Consider the following 25,299-nt stretch of genomic DNA (forward strand, 5'->3'; position numbering starts at 1 on the left):
CTATCTCTGTAACCTCCTCCAACCCCTACAACCCTCCCTATCTCTGTAACCTCCTCCAACCCCCATAACCCTATCTTTGTAACATCCTTTAGCTGCTACAGCCCTCCCTATTGCTATCACCTCCTCTAGCCCCTACAACCCTCCCTATAGCTGCAACCTTCCCCAGGCCCTAGAACCCCCCTTATCTCTGTAACCTCCTCCATTGCCTACATCATGGGACATGGGCGTCGCTGGCTGGCCAGCATTTATTGCCCATCCCTAGTTGCCCAAGGGCAGTTGAGAGTAAACCATATTGCTGTGGCTCTGGAGTCACATGTTGGCCAGACTGGGTTAAGGTGGCAGGTTTCCTCCCCTAAAGGATATAAGTGAACCAGATGGGTTTTTCCGACATTCAGCAATAGTTTTATGGTCATTGGTAGATTCTTAATTCCAGATTTTTTTACTGAATTCAAATTCACTCACCTGCAGTGGTGGGATTTGAACCTGGTTCCCCAGAACACCAGCTGAGTTTCTAGATTAATAATCAAGTGATGGTACCACCAGGCCACTGCCTACATCCTGACAACTCTCCCTACCTGTACTCTCCTCCAACCTCTACAACCATCCCTATGTCTCTAGCCTCCTCCAGACCCTGCTTCTCTTAACCCTACAACACCCTCTCTCTGTAACTACCTCCAGCCCCTACTGACCTCCAAATCTCTGCAACCTCCTACAACCCTCACTATCATTTAAATGTTGTCTGGACCCTACAACCCTCCCTATCTCTGTAATTCTCTCCAGACCCTATTACCCTCTGTACCTCGGTGATCTCCATCAGTCCCTACCTCCCTATCTCTGTAACCTCCTCCAGCCCCAACAACACTCCATATCTCTGCAACCTCCAGCAGTCCCTACCTCCCTATCTCTGTAACCTCCTCCAGCCCCAACAACACTCCATATCTCTGCAACCTCCAGCAGTCCCTATCTCTGTAACCTCCTCCAGCCCCAACAACACTCCATATCTCTGCAACCTCCAGCAGTCCCGACCTCCCTATCTCTGTAACCTACTCCAGCCACTACAATCCTCCCAATTTCTGGAATCTCCTCCAGCCCCTATAACCCACACTATCTCTGCAACCTTCACCATTCCCTACACCCCTATCTCTGTAACCTCCTCCAGACCTAATAACTCTCCCTCTCTCTGTAATCTCCTCCAGCCCCTACAATATTCCCCATCCCTGAAACCTCCTCCAATCCCTACAGCCCTCCCTATCTCTGTAATCTTCTCCAGCCCCTGCAAACTACACAAGTCCCTACCCTCTACCTCAATAACCTTCTCCATCTAGACAACACATTCTATCTCCACCAGTCTCTACCTCCCTATTTCTGCAATTTCCTCCAGTGTCCCCGACCCTCCCTATCTCTAACATCCTCCAGCCCCTACAATCCTGTAACTCCCTCCAATCCCAGCAACACCCTCTATCTCTGTAACCTCCTCCAGTGCTTACAACCCTCCCTATCTCTGTAACCACCTCCAGCCCCTACAATCCTCCCTATCTCTGTAACCTCCTCCAGTGCTTACAACCCTCCCTATCTCTGGAACCTCCTCCAGTGCTTACAACCCTCCCTATCTCTGGAACCTCCTCCAGCCCCTACTACGCTCACCATTTCTGGATCCTCCTCTAGTCCAGAAATATTCCCTATCTTCTCTCGTGGGTGACATGGTGACACAGTGATGAGCACCGCTGCCTCCCAGCACCAGGATCCGGGTTCAATTCTAGCCTTGGGTCACTGTCTGTGTGGAATCTGCACATTCCCCCCGTGTCTACATGGGTTCCTCCGGGTGCTCCAGTTTCCTCCAAGTGTCTAAAGATGAGCGGGTTAGGTTGATTGGCCATGCTAAATTGTCCCTTCGTACCAGGGGGATTCACAGGGTAAATCCATGGGTTATTGGGGTAGGACATGGGTGGGATTGTTGACATGGCAGACCCGATGGGCTGAATGGCCCCCTTCTGCACTGTGGGGATTCTATGGTCTTTAATCTACTCCAGATAACTACAACATTCCCTATCTCTCTAACCTCCAGCCCCTACAACCCTCCCTATCACTGTCACCTACTCCAGATCTATAATCCTACCTATTTCTGGAACCTCCTCCAGACCCTAACCCCCTCCTAGTGTCAGGGGGACAAGCTGGGGTAAATGCATCAGGTTATGGGGATAGGGCCTGAGTGGGATGGTAGTGCTGACTCAATGGGCCGAATAGCCTCCTTCTGCACTGTAGGGTTTGATGATTCCATATCTGCACTCTCACCCAGTTCCGACAACACTTCCTGTCCCTATAACACCATCCAGCCTCTACAATCCTCTCTATCTCTGTAAACATCTCCAGCCCCACAACCCCTCATCTCTGCAACCTCCATCAGTCCCTAAACACCACCCGTCTCTGTAAACTTTTCCAGACCTCAAAACCTCCCCCCCAGCTCTGTAAAGTTCTCCAGTCCCTATAACCCTCCCTATCTGTGTAACCTCCTCCAGTCCCTACAATTCCCCCCATCTCTGCAAACTCCACCAGTCCCTACATCCCCCCGCATCTCTGCCAATTTTTCCAGACCTCAAAACTCCCACATCTCTGTAACATTCTCCAGCCCCTACAATCCTCCCTGTCCCTGTAATCTCGTTCACCCCTACAACCCTCTCTATCTGTGTAACCTGATCCAGCTCCCTGCACCATTCACTATCTCTGCAACCTCTACTAGCCCCTACAACCGTCCATATCTCTGTAACCTTTTCCAGCCCCTACAACCGTCCCTACCTCTGTAACCTTTTCCAGTCCCTACAACTCTCCCTATCTCTGTAACCTCCACCACCTCTACAACTTTTCCTATCCTGTAACCCCCTCCAGCCCCTACAACCTTTCCTATCTCATAAACTCCTCCAGCCCCTACACCCATCTCTATCGCTGTAACCTTCACCAACTCCTACAACCCTCCCTAACTCTGTAGCCTCCATCACTCTATAACCCCCCCATCTCTGTAACCTCCTCCAGTCCCTACTCCCCTCCTAATGTCAGGGGGACTAGCTGGGGTAAATGCTTTGGGTTATGGGGATAGGGCCTGGGTGGGATTGTGGTCAGTGCTGACTCGATGGGCCGAATGGCCTCCTTCTGCACTGTAGGATTCTATCTCTGCAACCTCGCCCAGTACCGACAACCATCCCTATCTCTGTAACCTCCGCCAAGAGCCTACAACTCTCCTTATCTCTGTGGCCTTCTCCACCCTCTACACCCTCCCATCTCTATAACCTTCCCCAGCCCCAACAATTTCCCTCCATCAATCAGCCCCTACAACCCCCTATCTCTGTAACCTCCTCCAGCCCCCACAACCCATCCTAACTCTGCAATCTCCACCAGTCCCCACTTCCCTATCTCTGCAACGTCCTCCAGCCCCTACAACTCTGCCTATCTCTGTAACCTCCTCCAGCACCTACAATCCCCCCTATCTCTAATGTCCTCCAGTTCCTACACCCCTTCTTATTTCTGCAATCTCCTGCAGTCCCTACACCCTCTCTATCTCTGTAACCTTCTCCAGCCCCTACAACACTTCCTATCTCTGCAATCTCCTCCAGTCCCTACACCCTCCCTATCTTTGTCACCTCCTTCAGCCCCTACAATACTCCTTATCCTATAATCTCCTCCAGTCCCTATACCCTCCCTATCTCTAACCTCCTCCAGCCCCTACAACCCTCCTTTTCTCTGCAACTCCTCCAGACTCTAAAATATTCCCAATCCTCTCCAGTGGGTGGCATGGTGACACAGTGGTTAGCACTGCTGCCTCCCAGCACCAGGACCAAGGTTCAATTCCCCATTTTCTGTGTGGAGTTTGCACATTCTCCCCATGTCTGCGTGGGTTTCCTCTGGGTGCTCCGGTTTCCTCCCCAGTGAAAAGATGAGCGGGTTAGGTTGATTGGCCGTGCTAAATTGTCCCTCAGTGCCAGGAGGATTCACAGGGTAAATTTGTGGGTTAAGGGGATAGGACATGGGTGGGATTGTTGTCATGGCAAACCTGATGGGCTGAATGGCCCCCTTCTGCACTGTGGGGATTCTACGGTCTCTAATCTATTCCAGATAACTACAACATTCCCTATCGCTCTAACCTCCCCTAGATCCTGCAAGTTTCCCTATCACTGTAAATTATTCCAGACCCTACAATCCTTCCTATCTCTGTAACCTCCTCCAGTCCCTATAATCCTCCTTATTTCTGTAACCTCCTCCAGCCCCAACAACCCTCCGTATATCTCTATCCTCCTCCAGCCCCTATAACGCTCCCATCTCTGGAACCTCCTCCACCCCATCCTTCCCTATCTCTGTTACCACCTCCAGTCCATACAACCCTCCCTATCTCTGTAATTCCTCCAACCTCTATAACACTCCCTATCTCTGTAACCTTTGTCACCCCTACAACCCGCTCTATCTCTGGAATCTCCTCCAGTTCCTACAACCCACCCCATTTCTGCAATGTCCTCTAGCGCCTACAACCCTGCCTATCTCCGCACTCTTCTGCAGCCCCTATACCCCACCCTATATCTGTGACATCCTCCAGCCCTGACAACCCTCCCAATTTCTGTAACCTACTCCACCCCTACAGCCCTCCCTATCTCTGTAACATCCTCCGGACCCAACAACCCTCCCTATCTCTCCAATCTCCTGCAGTCCCTACTACCCTCCTTATCTCTATAACCTCCTCCAGCCCCTGCAGCCCTCACTATATCTGTAACCTCCTCCAGGCCCTACACCCCTCCCTACCTCGTAATTTCCTCCAGTCCTTACACTGTATCTCTGTAACTTCCTCCAGCCCCTACAAATCTTCCTACCTTTGTAACCTCCTCCAATCCAGACAACCCTTCCTATCTCTGTAATCTCCTCCAGTCCCTATAACATTCCCTATCTCTGTAACCTTCTCCAGCCGCTACACCCCTCCCTATCTCTGTACCTTCCTTCAGTTGCTATATCCCTCCTTATATCTCTGTAACCTCTGACCCTACTTCTCTTTGGATTCTGTGTGCTCCGCCAAATCTGGCATCTTGGATACTGCCCTGATTCCCATCACTCCACCACGAGTGGCTGTGCCTTCAGCTTCATGGACCTTATGCTCTGGAATTCCCTTGTTATCACTTCCCTTTCTCTCTCTCTCCCTCTCCTCCTTTAAGCTGCTGTTCAATACTCTCTCTCTGACTGAGCTGTATATCATCTATCCCTCAGATCTCGTCACATGTTGAGTGTGGTTTGAAAACTTGTGAAATATCGAGGGATGCTTAAGGTGCTATGTAAATGCAACGGATTATCATGGCAAAACTAGTGGCACCGAGGGGTGAGCGTATGTCTAGGACCACCTGGCCACAGAGACTCGACCACAGTCTGGCAGTTCCGAGAGGTTGCGAGTGTGTGTGTGGTGCCTGCTCCAAGAAGGATAGTCTTACCTGGCTTTCCTGTGCAGCCCTCCATTGGTGCCTCCTGTTCTCCCAGTGCAGACACAGCACCAGGCCAAAGAGGATGAGCAGAATCAGAGCCATTGTCAGAGTGACGGTGACACCAGCAGCCAGAGTGTTCTCGTGCTGCTCAACTGAAAATCAAAGGGACAGTCTCAGCAGGAGGAACACCCACCCACTGAATCCATCATCAGACAAGGTGAAACTCCACAATGGACACATACATACAGGACGAGACTGAGTCTCGTGTAACCCCTTCCCATTCACTCCCACTGTACACAACCTAATACACTCAAACCCCTTCCCATTCACTCCCACTGTACACAATCCCAATGGTTCCAAACCCCTTCCCATTCACTCCCACTGTACACAATCCCAATGGACTCAAACCCCTTCCCATTCACTCCCACTGTACACAATCCCAATGGACCCAAACCCCTTCCCATTCACTCCCACTGTACACAACCTAATACACTCAAACCCCTTCCCATTCACTCCCACTGTACACAACCTAATACACTCAAACCCCTTCCCATTCACTCCCACTGTATACAATCCCAATGGACTCAAACCCCTTCCCATTCACTCCCACTGTATACAATCCCAATGGTTCCAAACCCCTTCCCATTCACTCCCACTGTACACAATCCCAATGGACTCAAACCCCTTCCCATTCACTCCCACTGTGCACAATCCCAATGGACTCAAACCCCTTCCCATTCACTCCCACTGTGCACAATCCCAATGGACTCAAACCCCTTCCCATTCACTCTCACTGTACACAATCCCAATGGACTCAAATACCTTTCCATTCACTCCCACTGTACACAATCCCAATGGACCCAAACCCCTTCCCATTCACTCCCACTGTACACAATCCCAATGGACCCAAACCCCTTCCCATTCACTCCCACTGTACACAATCCCAATGGACCCAAACCCCTTCCCATTCACTCCCACTGTACACAATCCCAATGGACCCAAACCCCTTCCCATTCACTCCCACTGTACACAATCCCAATAGACCCAAACCCCTTCCCATTCAATCCCACTGTACACAATTCCAATGGATCCAAACCCCTTCCCATTCTCTCCCACTATATACAATCCCCATGGACCAAAACCCCTTCCCATTCATTCTCACTGTACACAATCCCAATGGATCCAACCCCCTTCCCATTCACTCCCACTGTATACAATCCCAATGGACCCAAACCCCTTCCCATTCACTCCCACTGTACACAATCCCAATGGACCCAAACCCCTTCCCATTCATTCCCACTGTACACAATCCCAATGGACCTAAATCCCTTCCCATTCACTCCCACTGTACACAATCCCAATGGACCCAAACCCCTTCCCATTCACTCCCACTGTGCACAATCCTAATGGAATTCAATTCCTTCCTATTCAATCCAATAATAAAATATGCTCACAAATCTCCAACTTGAGGAGGATGGAACAACTGTTTGACCCGATGGAATTTGATGAGATGCACACATAAAGTCCAGATGTCTCCACTGAGATGTTGTGAAGGACAATGGTGCCTTCATCAGCTGAAAGGAATAAGGAATTAGATATTGAGATGAGCATCCATAAAACTTCCCCCAACAAACACTCCCAGGACAAGTACAGCATGGGGTTAGATACAGAGTAAAGCTCCCTCTACACTGTCCCCATTAAACACTCCCAGGACAGGTACAGCACAGGGTTAGATACAGAGTAAAGCTCCCTCTACACTGTCCCCATCAAACACTCCCAGGACAGGTACAGCACGGGGTTAGATACAGAGTAAACCTCCCTCTACACTGTCCCCATCAAACACTCCCAGGACAGGTACAGCACGGGGTTAGATACAGAGTAAACCTCCCTCTACACTGTCCCCATCAAACACTCCCAGGACAGGTACAGCACGGGGTTAGATACAGAGTAAACCTCCCTCTACACTGTCCCCATCAAACACTCCCAGGACAGGTACAGCACAGGGTTAGATACAGAATAAAGCTCCCTCTACACTGTTCCCATCAAACACTCCCAGGACAGGTACAGCACGGGGTTAGATACAGAGTAAACCTCCCTCTACACTGTCCCCATCAAACACTCCCAGGACAGGTACAGCACAGGGTTAGATACAGTGTAAATCTCCCTCTACACTGTCCCCATCAAACACTCCCAGGACAGGTACAGCACGGGGTTAGATACAGAGTAAACCTCCCTCTACACTGTCCCCATCAAACACTCCCAGGACAGGTACAGCACAGGGTTAGATACAGAGTAAAGCTCCCTCTACACTGTCCCCATCAAACACTCCCAGGACAGGTACAGCACAGGGTTAGATACAGAGTAAATCTCCCTCTACACTGTCCCCATCAAACACTCCCAGGACAGGTACAGCACGGGGTTAGATACAGAGTAAATCTCCCTCTACACTGTCCCCATCAAACACTCCCAGGACAGGTACAGCACGGGGTTAGATACAGAGTAAATCTCCCTCTACACTGTCCCCATTAAACACTCCCAGGACAGGTACAGCACGGGGTTAGATACAGAGTAAATCTCCCTCTACACTGTCCCCATCAAACACTCCCAGGACAGGTACAGCACGGGGTTTGATACAGAGTAAATCTCCCTCTACACTGTCTCCATCAAACACTCCCAGGACAGGTACAACACAGGGTTACATACAGAGTAAATCTCCCTCCACACTGTCCCCATCAAACACTCCCAGGACAGGTACAGCACAGGGTTAGATACAGAGTAAATCTCCCTCTACACTGTCCCCATCAAACACTCCCAGGACAGGTACAGCACGGGGTTAGATACAGAGTAAATCTCCCTCTACACTGTCCCCATCAAACACTCCCAGGACAGGTACAGCATGGGGTTAGATACAGAGTAAATCTCCCTCTACACTGTCTCCATCAAACACTCCCAGGACAGGTACAACACAGGGTTACATACAGAGTAAATCTCCCTCTACACTGTCCCCATCAAACACTCCCAGGACAGGTACAGCACAGGGTTAGATACAGAGTAAAGCTCCCTCTACACTGTCCCCATCAAACACTCCCAGGACAGGTACAGCACGGGGTTAGATACAGAGTAAATCTCCCTCTACACTGTCCCCATCAAACACTCCCAGGACAGGTACAGCACGGGGTTACATACAGAGTAAATCTCCCTCTACACTGTCGCCATCAAACACTCCCAGGACAGGTACAGCACGGGGTTAGATACAGAGTAAATCTCCCTCTACACTGTCCCCATCAAACACTCCCAGGACAGGTACAGCACAGGGTTAGATACAGCCATCTTACTTTGGAACAAACTGAGGGGAACATTCCCACTGGATTCAACCTTCCACCAGCTGTAGTGTGGATCTGGTTTCCCAGTGATGGATGAACAGATGAGGGAGATGCTTCCACCCAGCTCCCATGCTCCTGCTGTGCTGCATGTGGGTGTAGATGGTTTCTCTGTAGAGGTGGAGACACAGATTCAGTTTGTGCTGCCTGTATAGAGCAGGAGGATGTGTAATTCCACCTCCCCGCCCTCCCCATACTTACACTGAATACATTTAAATATTTAAAGTAGTATTTAAATATGCTTAGCTTGTTTTGGTTCCGGATTGTCCCAGCTCCCAGGATTGTCTGACCCTCGGGCATGGCTGGAATCACTACCGGAAGGGAACAGACATGATGATGGGGGGCTTGGAGACCATGGAAGTCTTCACATTGGGGTGGCATGGTTGACTGGTGCCCATTGGCAAGAGCCCACCTGCCATCCTGACAGATTCCACTGGACATCTTGGTAGTCATGAAGTGGAGATGCCAGTGTTGGACTGGGACTGGGGTAAACACAGTAAGAAGTCTCACAACACCAGGTTAAAGTCCAGGTTAAATGGGTTGGACTTTAACCTGGTGTTGGGAGGCTTCTTACGTTCTTGGTAGTGCCAGTTCAGAGCATGAAGGGGACTCATGTCAGGGGTTAGCCTGAGGGACCCTTTGGAAGGGTCCCAGTGCTGATGACCCATGGTGGGCTGGGCGTGAGATCTCTGTCTGTGGCAGAGGGAGGGGCACTGTGAGATCAGGGTGGCCTTGCAAAACGTTGCCCGAGAGCTCTGTAGCCATTCTCCTTGGTGTGGTTAGACCCCGTCCCAGCATCAACCCAGCACTCTCCTGAAATGTGAGTGTGCTTGGGAGGATTGCAGCCTCGAGCCTGAGGGACTGGTGAGGATTACTTCTGTATTCTCATCATCATGACAATTACTCTGACCTGTGTGTCTCTGTCTCTCCCAGTTAATCTCTGTCTCTCCCTGTCCATCTCTCCGTCTCTCCCTGTTCATCTCTGTCTCTCCCTGTTCACCTCTGTCTCTCCCTGTCCATCTCTCTGTCTCTCCCTGTCCATCTCTCTGTCTCTCCCTGTTCACCTCTGTCTCTCCCTGTCCATCTCTCTATCTCTCCCTGTCCATCTCTTTGTCTCTCCCTGTTCATCTCTGCCTCTCCCTATCCATCTCTCTGTCTCTCTCTGTTCATCTCTCTGTCTCTCCCTGTTCATCTCTGCCTCTCCCTATCCATCTCTCTGTCTCTCCCTGTTCATCTCTGCCTCTCCTTATCCATCTCTCTGTCTCTCCCTGTTCATCTCTGCCTCTCCTTATCCATCTCTCTGTCTCTCTCTGTTCATCTCTCTGTCTCTCCCTGTCCATCTCTGTCTCTCCCTATTCATCTCTCTGTCTCTCCCTGTCCATCTCTCTGTCTCTCCCTGTCCATCTCTCTATCTCTCCCTGTCCATCTCTCTGTCTCTCCCTGTTCATCTCTGCCTCTCCCTATCCATCTCTCTGTCTCTCTCTGTTCATCTCTCTGTCTCTCCCTGTCCATCTCTGTCTCTCCCTGTTCATCTCTCTGTCTCTCCCTGTCCATCTCTGTCTCTCCCTGTCCATCTCTCTGTCTCTCCCTGTTCACCTCTGTCTCTCCCTGTCCATCTCTCTGTCTCTCCCTGTCCATCTCTCTATCTCTCCCTGTCCATCTCTCTGTCTCTCCCTGTTCATCTCTGCCTCTCCCTATCCATCTCTCTGTCTCTCTCTGTTCATCTCTCTGTCTCTCCCTGTCCATCTCTGTCTCTCCCTGTTCATCTCTCTGTCTCTCCCTGTCCATCTCTGTCTCTCCCTGTTCATCTCTCTGTCTCTCCCTGTCCATCTCTCGGTCTCTCTTTCTATTGATTTCTGTCTCCCTTCTCTGTATCACTTTTCTCCTGTGCCTCTCTCTCTCTGTATGTCTCACTTTCATCTCTCTATCTCACTCGCTTTGTCTCTCTGTCTCTCCCACTCTCATCTCTCTCTCTCTACCTGTGTATGTGTGTCTCTCTCTCTGTCACTTTCTCTTCTGTTGATGTCTCTTTCTCTCTAACACACTTTCTTCTCACTTTCTGACATGCATTCTCTTTCTACTTCTGTCTCTCGCTCTCCCTCTGCCTCTCTCTGTTTTGTCTCTCTCTAACCACTTCTCCCTCTCACAGCCAGTAGCCTCATTCTCTCAGGCCTGTTCTCTGTCTGGATGAGACACACACCCAGCACAGACAGGTTAACGAGACGGACGATGCTCCGATCATTCTGTACGGGGTTCACAACGAGACACTGATAGACACCGCCATCACTTCTTTGCGTCTTCTCAATAAAGATGCTTCCATTCACGGTGGGGTCACCCAGGAACCCCACACGGCCACCCACATTCCAGGGCATGTTCATAACATTCCCAGCCTGATACAGGATAATCTGTAGAGAAAGAGGAGAGAGGCCTAAATACAATGGATAACAATGGGGAGAGTGGGATTAGACTGGGTGGGATATTAAGGGGTGTGTGGAGTGAGTGGGAGAGTGGGATTAGACTGGTGTGATATTAAAGGGTATGGGGATTGAGGGGGGGAAATGGGATTTGACTGGGTGGGATATTGAGGGGTGAGGGGAGTGAGTGGGGACTGGGATTCAACTGGGTGAGATATGAAAGGGTTCAGGGAGTGAGTGGGAGAGTGGGATTAGACTGGGTGGGATATTAAAGGGTATAAGGAGTGAGTGGGAGAGTGGGATTAGACTGGGTGGGATATTAAAGGGTATAGGGAGTGAGCGGGAGAGTGGGATTAAATGGTGCAATGATGGGGAGGACCTCAGGATCACCTGAATAGTTGGAGCTTTCTCAATCGATGGGGTTAGTGTCCACACGATGTGAAGTCGAGAGGAATCATTAAATTTTGGAAGCTCACAAGGCAAAACAGCGCGGTCTCCATGGGTGACAATAACACTGACTGAACCAATCCATCTGATCGCTGAAACAAAGTTCATGTATCTGTTATTCTACATATAAACCACCCCAAACCCCTTGATTAGATTCCAGTCTGTAACTCACTCCCAGGTATCTGTTATTCTATATATAAACCACCCCGAACCCCTCGATTAGATTCCAGTCTGTAACTCACTCCCGGGTATCTGTTATTCTGTATATAAACCACCCTGAACCCCTCGATTAGATTCCAGTCTGTAACTCACTCCCAGGTATCTGTTATTCTATATATAAACCACCCCGAACCCCTCGATTAGATTCCAGTCTGTAACTCACTCCTGGGTATCTGTTATTCTGTATATAAACCACCCGAAACCCCTCAATTAGATTCCAGTCTGTAACTCACTCCCAGGTATCTGTTATTCTATATATAAACATCCCCAACCCGTCAATTAGATTTCATGCTGTAACTCACTCCCAGATATCTGTTATTCTATATATAAACCACCCCAAACCCCTCGATTAGATTCCAGTCTGTAACTCACTCCCGGGTATCTGTTATTCTATATATAAACCACCCCAAGCCCCTCGATTAGATTCCAGTCTGTAACTCACTCCCGGATATCTGTTATTCTATATATAAACCACTCCAAACCTCTCGACTAGATTCCAGTCTGTAACTCATTCCTGGATATCTGTTATTCTACCTATAAATCACCCTGAACCCCTCGATTAGATTCCAGTCTGTAACTCACTCCCGGATATCTGTTATTCTATATATAAACCACCCCAAACCTCTTGACTAGATTCCAGTCTGTAACTCATTCCTGGATATCTGTTATTCTACCTATAAATCACCCCAAACCCCTCGATTAGATTCCAGTCTGTAACTCACTCCCAGGTATGTGTTATTCTATATATAGAACATAGAACATAGAACGCTACAGCACAAACAGGCCCTTCGGCCCACGAGTTGCACTGATCACATCAACACCTACCAATCCATAGACCTATCTATAACCCCCAATCCCATATACTCATCCAGAAGTCTTTTAAAAGACCCCAGCGAGTTCGCCTCCACCACCACTGACGGCAGCCGATTCCATTCACTCACCACCCTCTGAGTGAAAAACTTACCCCTAACATCACTTCTGTACTTTCCTCCCCGCACCTTAAAACTGTGTCCTCTCGTAGCGACCATTTCAACCCGGGGAAATAGCCTCTGAGAATCCACCTTATCTGTTCCTCTCAACATTTTATAAACTTCTATCAGGTCGCCTCTCAACCTTCGTCTCTCCAGGGAAAAGAGTCCCAGCTCCCTCAACCTAACTTCATAAGGCATGCCACCCAGTCCAGGCAACATCCTTGTAAATCTCCTCTGCACCCTTTCGATAGCTTCTACGTCCTTCCTATAGTGAGGCAACCAGAACTGCGCACAGTACTCCAAGTGAGGCCTGACAAGGGTCTTATAAAGTTGCAGCATTACCTCCCGATTCCTAAACTCAATCCCTCGATTAATGAAGGCCAGTACACCATACGCCTTCTTGACCACATCCTCCACCTGCGAGGCCGATTTAAGAGTCCTGTGGACCCGGACCCCAAGATCCTTCTGCTCTTCAACACTACTAAGACTCCTGCCCTTGATAGTGTACTCGTTCATCCCATTGGTCCTGCCAAAATGGACGACTACACATTTATCTGCGTTGAAATCCATCTGCCACATCTCCGCCCAGTCCTGCATCCTATTTATGTCCTGCTGCAATTTCTGACATCCTTCCAGGCCATCCACAACACCACCGACCTTCGTGTCATCAGCGAACTTACTAACCCATCCCTCCACTTCCTCATCTAGGTCATTTATGAAAATGACAAACAGCAAGAGTCCTAGAACAGATCCCTGGGGCACTCCACTGGTGACTGACCTCCATGCAGAAAAAGACCCATCCACAACCACTCTCTGCCTTCTGCAGGCAAGCCAGTTCTGGATCCACAAGGCCAAAGGCCCTTGGATCCCATGCCCTCTCACCTTCTCAAGAAGTCTTGCATGGGAGACCTTATCAAACGCCTTGCTGAAGTCCATATACACCACATCCACTGCACTTCCTTCGTCAATGTGTTCAGTCACATTTTCGAAGAACTCAACTAGGCTCGTAAGGCACGACCTGCCCTTGACAAAACCATGCTGACTATTTCTGATCATGTCAAACCTCTCCAAATGCTCGTAAATCTTGTCCCTCAGAAGCCTCTCCATCAGCTTACCAACCACTGAGGTCAGACTCACCGGTCGGTAATTTCCCGGGCTATCTCTGTTCCCTTTCTTGAAAATAGGAATGACATCCGCAATCCTCCAATCTTCCGGAACCTCTCCCGTCTCCATTGACGACGCAAAGAGCATCGCCAGGGGCTCTGCAATCACCTCCCTCACCTCCCACAGTATCCTGGGGTACATCCCATCTGGTCCCGGCGACTTATCTATCTTGATAGAATTCAAAAGTTCTAACACATCCTCTTCCTTAATATCCACATACTCAATCTTTTCCATCTGCTGCAAATCCATAGCAAAATCTCCCAGATCAGTTTCCACTGTGAATACTGAGGCAAAGTACTCATTAAGCACCTCTGCCATTTCTTCTGGTTCCACACAGACCTTTCCCCCTTCACCTTTTATAGGTCCTATCCCTTCTCTTCTCATCCTTTTACTTTTCACATATTTATAGAAGGCCTTGGGATTCTCCTTAATCTTACCCGCCAAGGTCTTCTCATGACCCCTTCTGGCTCTCCTAATTTCCCTTTTAAGCTCCTTTCTACAATCCTTATACTCCTCAAGATCCTTAACATCTCCTAGCTCCCTGAGCCTTTTGTACACCTTCCTTTTCCTCCTGACTAGGTTCACCACAGCCTTCGTGCACCACGGTTCCCGCGACCTACCAAAACCTCCTTGTCTCATCGGAACGTTGTCATGCAGAGCTCCAGACAAACATTCCTTGAATATCCGCCACCTTCCTTTGGTACTTTTCCCTAAGAACGCCTCCTTCCAGTTTATTTGTCCATATAAATCACCCTGAAACCCTCGATTAGATTCCAGTCTGTAACTCACTCCTGGGTATCTGTTATTCTACCTATAAATCACCCCGAACCCCTCGATTAGATTCCAGTCTGTAAATCACTCCCAGGTATCTGTTATTCTATATATAAACCACCCCAAGCCCCTCGATTAGATTCCAGTCTGTAACTCACTCCCGGGTATCAGTTATTCTATATATAAACCACCCCAAACCCCTCGATTAGATTCCAGTCTGTAACTCACTCCCGGGTATCAGTTATTCTATATATAAACCACCCCAAACCCCTCGATTAGATTCCAGTCTGTAACTCACTCCCAGGTATCTGTTATTCTATATATAAACCACCCCGAACCCCTCGATTAGATTCCAGTCTGTAACTCACTCCCGGGTATCTGTTATTCTATATATAAACCACCCCGAACCCCTCGATTAGATTCCAGTCTGTAACTCACTCCCAGGTATCTGTTATTCTGTGTATAAACCACCCCGAACCCCTCGATTAGATTCCAGTCTGTAACTCACTCCCCGGTATCTGTTATTCTATACATATAACACCCCGAACTCCTCGATTAGATTCAGTCTATAACTCACACTCCCGTATCTGTTATTCAATATATAAACCACCCCGAATCCCTCGATTGGATTTTGATCTTTAACTCACTCCTGCGTATGTTATTCTACATATAAGTAACTCTGAATCCCATGATTAGATTCTAGTCTATAACTCACGCCCAGGTATCTGTTATTCTATATATAAACCACCCCGAATCCCTCGGGTTAGACTGCAGTCTGTGACTCACTCCCGGGTATCTGTTATTCTATATATAAACCATCCTGAACCCCTCGATTAGATTCCAGTCTGTAACTCACTCCCGGGTATCTGTTATTCTGTGTATAAACCACCCCAAACCCCTCAATTAGATTCCAGTCTGTAACTCACTCCCGGGTATCTGTTATTCTATATATAAACCACGCTGAACCCCTCGATTAGATTCCAGTCTGTAACTCACTCCCCGGTATCTGTTATTCTATACATATAACACCCCGAACTCCTCGATTAGATTCAGTCTATAACTCACACTCCCGTATCTGTTATTCAATATATAAACCACCCCGAATCCCTCGATTGGATTTTGATCTTTAACTCACTCCTGCGTATGTTATTCTACATATAAGTAACTCTGAATCCCATGATTAGATTCTAGTCTATAACCCCCGCCCAGGTATCTGTTATTCTATATATAAACCACCCCGAATCCCTCGGGTTAGACTGCAGTCTGTGACTCACTCCCGGGTATCTGTTATTCTATATATAAACCATCCTGAACCCCTCAATTAGATTCCAGTCTGTAACTTACTCCCGGGTATCTGTCATTCTATATATAAACCACCCTGAACCCCTCCATTAGATTCCAGTCTGTAACTCACTCCCGGGTATCTGTTATTCTATATATAAACCACCCCGAACCCCTCGATTAAATTCCAGTCTGTAACTCACTCACGGTATCTGTTATTCTATATGTAAACATCCCCAACCCGTCAATTAGATTTCATGCTGTAACTCACTCCCAGATATCTGTTATTCTATATACAAACCACCCCAAACCTCTCGACTAGATTCCAGTCTGTAACTCATTCCTGGATATCTGTTATTGTACCTATAAACCACCCGGAACCCCTCGATTAGATTCCAGTCTGTAACTCACTCCCAGGTATCTGTTATTCTATATATAAACCACCCTGAACCCCTCGATTAGATTCCAGTCTGTAACTCACTCCCAGGTATCTGTTATTCTATATATAAACCACCCTGAACCCCTCGATTAGATTCCAGTCTGTAACTCACTCCCGGGTATCTGTTATTCTATATATAAACCACCCTGAACGCCTCGATTAGATTCCAGTCTGTAACTCACTCCCAGGTACCTGTTATTCTATATATAAATCACCCTGAACCCCTCGATTAGATTCCAGTCTGTAACTCACTCCTGGGTATCTGTTATTCTATATATAAACATCCCCAACCCGTCAATTAGATTTCATGCTGTAACTCACTCCCAGATATCTGTTATTCTATATATAAACCACCCCAAACCCCTCGATTAGATTCCAGTCTGTAACTCACTCCTGGGTATCTGTTATTCTATATATAAACATCCCCAACCCGTCAATTAGATTTCATGCTGTAACTCACTCCCAGATATCTGTTATTCTATATATAAACCACCCCAAACCCCTCGATTAGATTCCAGTCTGTAACTCACTCCCGGGTATCTGTTATTCTATATATAAACCACCCCAAGCCCCTCGATTAGATTCCAGTCTGTAACTCACTCCCGGATATCTGTTATTCTATATATAAACCACTCCAAACCTCTCGACTAGATTCCAGTCTGTAACTCATTCCTGGATATCTGTTATTCTACCTATAAATCACCCTGAACCCCTCGATTAGATTCCAGTCTGTAACTCACTCCCGGATATCTGTTATTCTATATATAGAACATAGAACATAGAACGCTACAGCACAAACAGGCCCTTCGGCCCACGAGTTGCGCTGATCACATCAACACCTACCAATCCATAGACCTATCTATAACCCCCAATCCCATATACTCATCCAGAAGTCTTTTAAAAGACCCCAGCGAGTTCGCCTCCACCACCACTGACGGCAGCCGATTCCATTCACTCACCACCCTCTGAGTGAAAAACTTACCCCTAACATCACTTCTGTACTTTCCTCCCCGCACCTTAAAACTGTGTCCTCTCGTAGCGACCATTTCAACCCGGGGAAATAGCCTCTGAGAATCCACCTTATCTGTTCCTCTCAACATTTTATAAACTTCTATCAGGTCGCCTCTCAACCTTCGTCTCTCCAGGGAAAAGAGTCCCAGCTCCCTCAACCTAACTTCATAAGGCATGCCACCCAGTCCAGGCAACATCCTTGTAAATCTCCTCTGCACCCTTTCGATAGCTTCTACGTCCTTCCTATAGTGAGGCAACCAGAACTGCGCACAGTACTCCAAGTGAGGCCTGACAAGGGTCTTATAAAGTTGCAGCATTACCTCCCGATTCCTAAACTCAATCCCTCGATTAATGAAGGCCAGTACACCATACGCCTTCTTGACCACATCCTCCACCTGCGAGGCCGATTTAAGAGTCCTGTGGACCCGGACCCCAAGATCCTTCTGCTCTTCAACACTACTAAGACTCCTGCCCTTGATAGTGTACTCGTTCATCCCATTGGTCCTGCCAAAATGGACGACTACACATTTATCTGCGTTGAAATCCATCTGCCACATCTCCGCCCAGTCCTGCATCCTATTTATGTCCTGCTGCAATTTCTGACATCCTTCCAGGCCATCCACAACACCACCGACCTTCGTGTCATCAGCGAACTTACTAACCCATCCCTCCACTTCCTCATCTAGGTCATTTATGAAAATGACAAACAGCAAGAGTCCTAGAACAGATCCCTGGGGCACTCCACTGGTGACTGACCTCCATGCAGAAAAAGACCCATCCACAACCACTCTCTGCCTTCTGCAGGCAAGCCAGTTCTGGATCCACAAGGCCAAAGGCCCTTGGATCCCATGCCCTCTCACCTTCTCAAGAAGTCTTGCATGGGAGACCTTATCAAACGCCTTGCTGAAGTCCATATACACCACATCCACTGCACTTCCTTCGTCAATGTGTTCAGTCACATTTTCGAAGAACTCAACTAGGCTCGTAAGGCACGACCTGCCCTTGACAAAACCATGCTGACTATTTCTGATCATGTCAAACCTCTCCAAATGCTCGTAAATCTTGTCCCTCAGAAGCCTCTCCATCAGCTTACCAACCACTGAGGTCAGACTCACCGGTCGGTAATTTCCCGGGCTATCTCTGTTCCCTTTCTTGAAAATAGGAATGACATCCGCAATCCTCCAATCTTCCGGAACCTCTCCCGTCTCCATTGACGACGCAAAGAGCATCGCCAGGGGCTCTGCAATCACCTCCCTCACCTCCCACAGTATCCTGGGGTACATCCCATCTGGTCCCGGCGACTTATCTATCTTGATAGAATTCAAAAGTTCTAACACATCCTCTTCCTTAATATCCACATACTCAATCTTTTCCATCTGCTGCAAATCCATAGCAAAATCTCCCAGATCAGTTTCCACTGTGAATACTGAGGCAAAGTACTCATTAAGCACCTCTGCCATTTCTTCTGGTTCCACACAGACCTTTCCCCCTTCACCTTTTATAGGTCCTATCCCTTCTCTTCTCATCCTTTTACTTTTCACATATTTATAGAAGGCCTTGGGATTCTCCTTAATCTTACCCGCCAAGGTCTTCTCATGACCCCTTCTGGCTCTCCTAATTTCCCTTTTAAGCTCCTTTCTACAATCCTTATACTCCTCAAGATCCTTAACATCTCCTAGCTCCCTGAACCTTTTGTACACCTTCCTTTTCCCCCTGACTAGGTTCACCACAGCCTTCGTGCACCACGGTTCCCGCGACCTACCAAAACCTCCTTGTCTCATCGGAACGTTGTCATGCAGAGCTCCAGACAAACACTCCTTGAATATCCGCCACCTTCCTTTGGTACTTTTCCCTAAGAACGCCTCCTTCCAGTTTATTTGTCCATATAAATCACCCTGAAACCCTCGATTAGATTCCAGTCTGTAACTCACTCCTGGGTATCTGTTATTCTACCTATAAATCACCCCGAACCCCTCGATTAGATTCCAGTCTGTAAATCACTCCCAGGTATCTGTTATTCTATATATAAACCACCCCAAGCCCCTCGATTAGATTCCAGTCTGTAACTCACTCCCGGGTATCAGTTATTCTATATATAAACCACCCCAAACCCCTCGATTAGATTCCAGTCTGTAACTCACTCCCGGGTATCAGTTATTCTATATATAAACCACCCCAAACCCCTCGATTAGATTCCAGTCTGTAACTCACTCCCAGGTATCTGTTATTCTATATATAAACCACCCCGAACCCCTCGATTAGATTCCAGTCTGTAACTCACTCCCGGGTATCTGTTATTCTATATATAAACCACCCCGAACCCCTCGATTAGATTCCAGTCTGTAACTCACTCCCAGGTATCTGTTATTCTGTGTATAAACCACCCCGAACCCCTCGATTAGATTCCAGTCTGTAACTCACTCCCCGGTATCTGTTATTCTATACATATAACACCCCGAACTCCTCGATTAGATTCAGTCTATAACTCACACTCCCGTATCTGTTATTCAATATATAAACCACCCCGAATCCCTCGATTGGATTTTGATCTTTAACTCACTCCTGCGTATGTTATTCTACATATAAGTAACTCTGAATCCCATGATTAGATTCTAGTCTATAACTCACGCCCAGGTATCTGTTATTCTATATATAAACCACCCCGAATCCCTCGGGTTAGACTGCAGTCTGTGACTCACTCCCGGGTATCTGTTATTCTATATATAAACCATCCTGAACCCCTCGATTAGATTCCAGTCTGTAACTCACTCCCAGGTATCTGTTATTCTATATATAAACCACTCCAAACCCCTCGATTAGATTCCAGTCTGTAACTCACTCCCGGGTATCTGTTATTCTATATATAAACCACCCTGAACCCCTCCATTAGGTTCCAGTCTGTAACTCACTCCTGCGTATGTTATTCTCCATATAAGTGATTCTGAATCCCATGATTAGATTCTAGTCTGTAACTCACTCCCAGGTATCTGTTATTTTACATATAAACTACCCTGAACCCCCCCCCTCCTCCACCTCCCCCCCCCACCCCCTCGATTAGATTTCAGTCTGTAAATCATTCTCAGGTGTATGTTATTCCACATGTAAACCATCTTGAACCCCTCGATTAGATTCCAGTCTGTAACTCAGTCCTGGGTATCTGTTATTCATGATGTGGAGATGCCGGCGTTGGACTGGAGCTAAACAGAAAGAAATACCACAACACCAGTTTAAAGTCCAAACAGGTTTATTTGTGACAAATAAACCTGTTTGGACTTTAAACTGGTGCTCTGGGATTTCTATCTGTTATTCTACATATAAACCACCCCAAACCTCTCGAATAGATTCCAGTCTGTAACTCACTCCCGGGTATCTGTTATTCTATATATAAACCACCCTGAACACCTTGATTAAATTCCAGTCTGTAACTCACTCCCGGGTATCTGTTATTCTATATATAAACCACCCTGAACCCCTTGATTAAATTCTAGTCTGTAACTCACTCCCGGGTATCTGTTATTCTTTATATAAACCACGCTGAACCCCTCGATTAGATTCCAGCCTGTAACTCACTCCCGGCTATCTGTTATTCTTTATATAAACCACGCTGAACCCCTCGATTAGATTCCAGTCTGTAACTCACTCCCGGGTATCTGTTATTCTTTATATAAACCACGCTGAACCCCTCAATTAGATTCCAGTCTGTAACTCACTCCCCGGTATCTGTTATTCTATACATATAACACCCCGAACTCCTCGATTAGATTCAGTCTATAACTCACACTCCCGTATCTGTTATTCAATATATAAACCACCCCGAATCCCTCGATTGGATTTTGATCTTTAACTCACTCCTGCGTATGTTATTCTACATATAAGTAACTCTGAATCCCATGATTAGATTCTAGTCTATAACTCACGCCCAGGTATCTGTTATTCTATATATAAACCACCCCGAATCCCTCGGGTTAGACTGCAGTCTGTGACTCACTCCCGGGTATCTGTTATTCTATATATAAACCATCCTGAACCCCTCAATTAGATTCCAGTCTGTAACTCACTCCCGGGTATCTGTTATTCTATATATAAACCACTCCAAACCCCTCGATTAGATTCCAGTCTGTAACTCACTCCCGGGTATCTGTTATTCTATATATAAACCACCCTGAACCCCTTGATTAAATTCCAGTCTGTAACTCACTCCCGGGTATCTGTTATTCTATATATAAACCACTCCAAACCCCTCGATTAGATTCCAGTCTGTAACTCACTCCCGGGTATCTGTTATTCTATATATAAACCACCCTGAACCCTTGATTAAATTCCAGTCTGTAACTCACTCCCGGGTATCTGTTATTCTATATATAAACCACCCCAAACCCCTCGATTAGATTCCAGTCTGTAACTCACTCCCGGGTATCTGTTATTCTATATATAATAAGTAAGAACTCTCACAACCTCAAGATAAAGGGGGGGCGGTTTAGAACGGAGTTGAGGAGGAACTTCTTCACTCAAAGGGTGGTGAATCTCTGGAATTCTCTGCCCGTTGAGGTGGTGGAGGCTACCTCGCTAAATATTTTTAAGACGCGGGTTGATGGGTTTTTGATAAGCGAGGGGATTAAGGGTTATGGGGAAAGGGCGGGAATGTGGAACTGAGACACGACAGATCAGCCATGATCTTATTGAATGGCGGGGCAGGCTCGGAGGGCTGGATGGCCTACTCCTGCTCCTATTTCTTATGTTCTTATGTTCTTATGTTATGTACAACACCTGTTTAAAGTCCAACAGGTTTATTTGGTAGCAAACACCACTAGCTTTTGGAGCGCTGCTCCTTCGTCAGGTAAGTGGGAGTTCTGTTCACAAACAGGGCAGATAAAGACACAAATTCAATTTACAGATTAAAGGTTGGAATGTGAGTTTTTACAGCAAATCAAGTCTGAAAGGTACAGACAATGTGAGTGGAGACAGCGTTAAGCACAGGTTAAAGAGATGTGTATTGTCTGCAGGCAGGACAGTTAGTGAGATGTCGCAAGCCCAGGCAAATCATGGGGGTTACAGATAGTGCGACATGAACCCAAGATCCCTGTTGAGACCGTCCTCATGTGTGTGGAACTTGGCTATCAGTCTCTGCTCAGCGACTCTGCGCTGTCGTGCGTCGTGAAGGCCGCCTTGGAGAATGCTCATCCGAAGGTCAGAGGCTGAATGCCCGTGACCACTGAAGTGTTCGCCAACAGGAAGGAACAGTCTTGCCTGGTGATTGTCGAGCGATGTTAATTCATGTGTTGTCGTAGCGTCTGCATGGTTTCCCCAATGTACCATGCTTCGGGACATCCTTTCCTGCAGTGTATCGGGTAGACAACGTTGGCTGACTTGCAAGAGTATGTACCGTGTACCTGGTGGAGGGTGTTCTCACGTCGATGATGGCATCTGTGTCGATGATCCGGCATGTCTTACAGAGGTTGCTGTGACAGGGTTGTGTGGTGTTGTGGTCACTGTTCTCCTGAAGGCTGGGTAGTTTGCTGTGGACAATGGTCTGTTTGAGGTTGTGTGGTTGTTTGAAGGCAAGAGGTGGGGGTGTGGGGATGGCCCTGGTGGGATGTTCGCCTTGATAACAAACATCTCGCCAAGACCATCCCCACACTCCCACCTCTTGCCTTCAAACAACCGCACAACCTCAAACAGACCATTGTTCGCAGCAAACTACCCAGCCTTCAGGAGAACAATGACCACGACACCACACAACCCTGCCACAGCAACCTCTGCAAGACATGCCGGATCATCAACACGGATGTCATCATCTCACATGAGAACACCATCCACCAGGTACACGGTACATACTCTTGCAACTCGGCCAACGTTGTCTACCTGATACGCTGCAGGAAAGGATGTCTCGACGCATGGTACACTGGGGAGACCATACAGACGCTACGACAATGGATGAATGAACACCGCTCGACAATCACCAGGCAAGACTGTTCTCTTCCTGTTGGCGAACACTTCAGTGGTCTTGCGCATTTGGCCTCTGATCTTCAGGTAAACGTTCTCCAAGGTGGCCTTCACGACACGCGACAGCGCAGAGTCGCTGAGCAGAGACTGATAGCCAAGTTCCAAGTTCCACACACATGAGGACGGCCTCAACTGGGATCTTGGGTTCATGTCACACTATCTGTCACCCCTATGACTTGCCTGGGCTTGCAAAATCTCACTAACTGTCTTGGCTGGAGACAATACACATCTCTTAAACTGTGCTCAGTTCTCCTTCCACTCACATTGTCTGAACTTTTAAGGCTTGATTAGCTGCAAAGCCTCGCATTCCAATCATTATTCTGTAAATTGAGTTTGTGTTTTTATATATCCTGTTTGCGAACAGAACTCCCTCTCACCTGATGAAGGAGCAGCGCTCCGAAAGCTAGTGGCATTTGTTCCCAAATAAACCTGTTGGACTTTAACCTGGTGTTGAGAGACTTCTTACTGTATTTACCCCAGTCCAACGCCGGCATCTCCACATCGTTCTATGTATAAATCAACCCGAACCCCTCGGTTCAATTCCAGTCTATAACACACTCCCGAGTATCTACTATTCTATAAAATAAACCACCTTGAACCCTTGATTAGATTCTGGTCTGTAACTCACTCTCGGGTACAAAGAACAAAGAAAATTCCAGCACAGAAACAGGCCCTTCGGCCCACCAAGCCTGCACCAACCATGCTGCCAAACTTAACTAAAACCCCCTACCCTTCCAGGGACCATATTCCTCTACTCCCATCATATTCATGTACTTGTCAAGACGCCCCTTAAAAGTCACTACTGTATCCGTTTCCAGTACCCACCCCGGCAACAAGTTCCAGGCACCCAATACTCTCTGTAAAAAATCTGCCTCGTACACCTCCTTTAAACCTGGCCCCTCGCACCTTAAACCCATGCCCCCTAATAATTAAGTCTTCCACCCTGGGAAAAAGCTTCTGACTATCCACTCTGTCCATGCCTCTCATGATCTTGTAGACTTCTATCAGGTCTCCCCTCAACCTCCGTCGCTCCAGTGAAAACAAACCAAGCTTCTCCAACCTCTCCTCATAGCTAATGCCCTCCATACCAGGCAACATTCTGGTAAATCTTTTCTGAAACCTCTCCAAAGCCTCCACATCCTTCTGGTAGTGTGGCGATCAGAATTGAACAGTATATTCTAAGTGCAGCCTTGGTTCTATAAAGCAGCAACATGACTTGCCAATTTTTAAGCTCAGTATACCAGCAGATGAAGACAAGCATGTCATATGCCTTCTAGACTACCTTCTCCACCTGCATTGCCATTTTCAGTGACCTGTGTACATGAACACCCAGATCCCTTTACCTACCAACATTTGTTATTCCGTATAGAATAACCTCAAACCCCTCGATTAGATTCCAGTCTGTAACTCACTCCCGGGTATCTCTTATTCTATATATAAACCACCCTGAACCCCTCGATTAGATTCCAGTCTGTAACTCACTCCCGGGTATCTGTTATTCTATATATAAACCACCCTGAACCCCTCGATTAGATTCCAGTCTGTAACTCACTCCCGGGTATCTCTTATTCTATATATAAACCACCCTGAACCCCTCGATTAGATTCCAGTCTGTAACTCACTCCCGGGTATCTGTTATTCTATATATAAACCATCCCAAACCCCTCGATTAGATTCCAGTCTGTAACTCACTCCCGGGTATCTCTTATTCTATATATAAACCACCCCAAACCTCTCGATTAGATTCCAGTC

At 47.5% G+C, this 25,299-nt stretch overlaps 1 protein-coding gene across 1 annotated transcript in view; it reads right to left on the bottom strand.

Moving 5' to 3' along the window:
• The window catches only part of LOC145338830 (immunoglobulin superfamily member 11-like), a 35,961-nt gene that overhangs the window by 1,292 nt on the left and 9,370 nt on the right, over window positions 1–25,299 (bottom strand). The window contains exons 2-6 of the mRNA XM_080183241.1: window positions 11,632–11,780; window positions 11,028–11,232; window positions 8,783–8,938; window positions 6,902–7,021; window positions 5,457–5,599 (exon numbers count right to left, since the gene is read on the bottom strand). Of these exons, the coding sequence (XP_080039367.1) occupies window positions 5,457–5,599; window positions 6,902–7,021; window positions 8,783–8,938; window positions 11,028–11,232; window positions 11,632–11,780 (773 nt within the window). The remainder of the gene's footprint in view (window positions 1–5,456; window positions 5,600–6,901; window positions 7,022–8,782; window positions 8,939–11,027; window positions 11,233–11,631; window positions 11,781–25,299) is intronic.

This window comes from Carcharhinus amblyrhynchos, unplaced genomic scaffold, assembly GCF_965287045.1.
Source record: "Carcharhinus amblyrhynchos unplaced genomic scaffold, sCarAmb.v2.hapA chromosome_193, whole genome shotgun sequence".
Taxonomy (NCBI): Eukaryota; Metazoa; Chordata; class Chondrichthyes; order Carcharhiniformes; family Carcharhinidae; genus Carcharhinus; species Carcharhinus amblyrhynchos.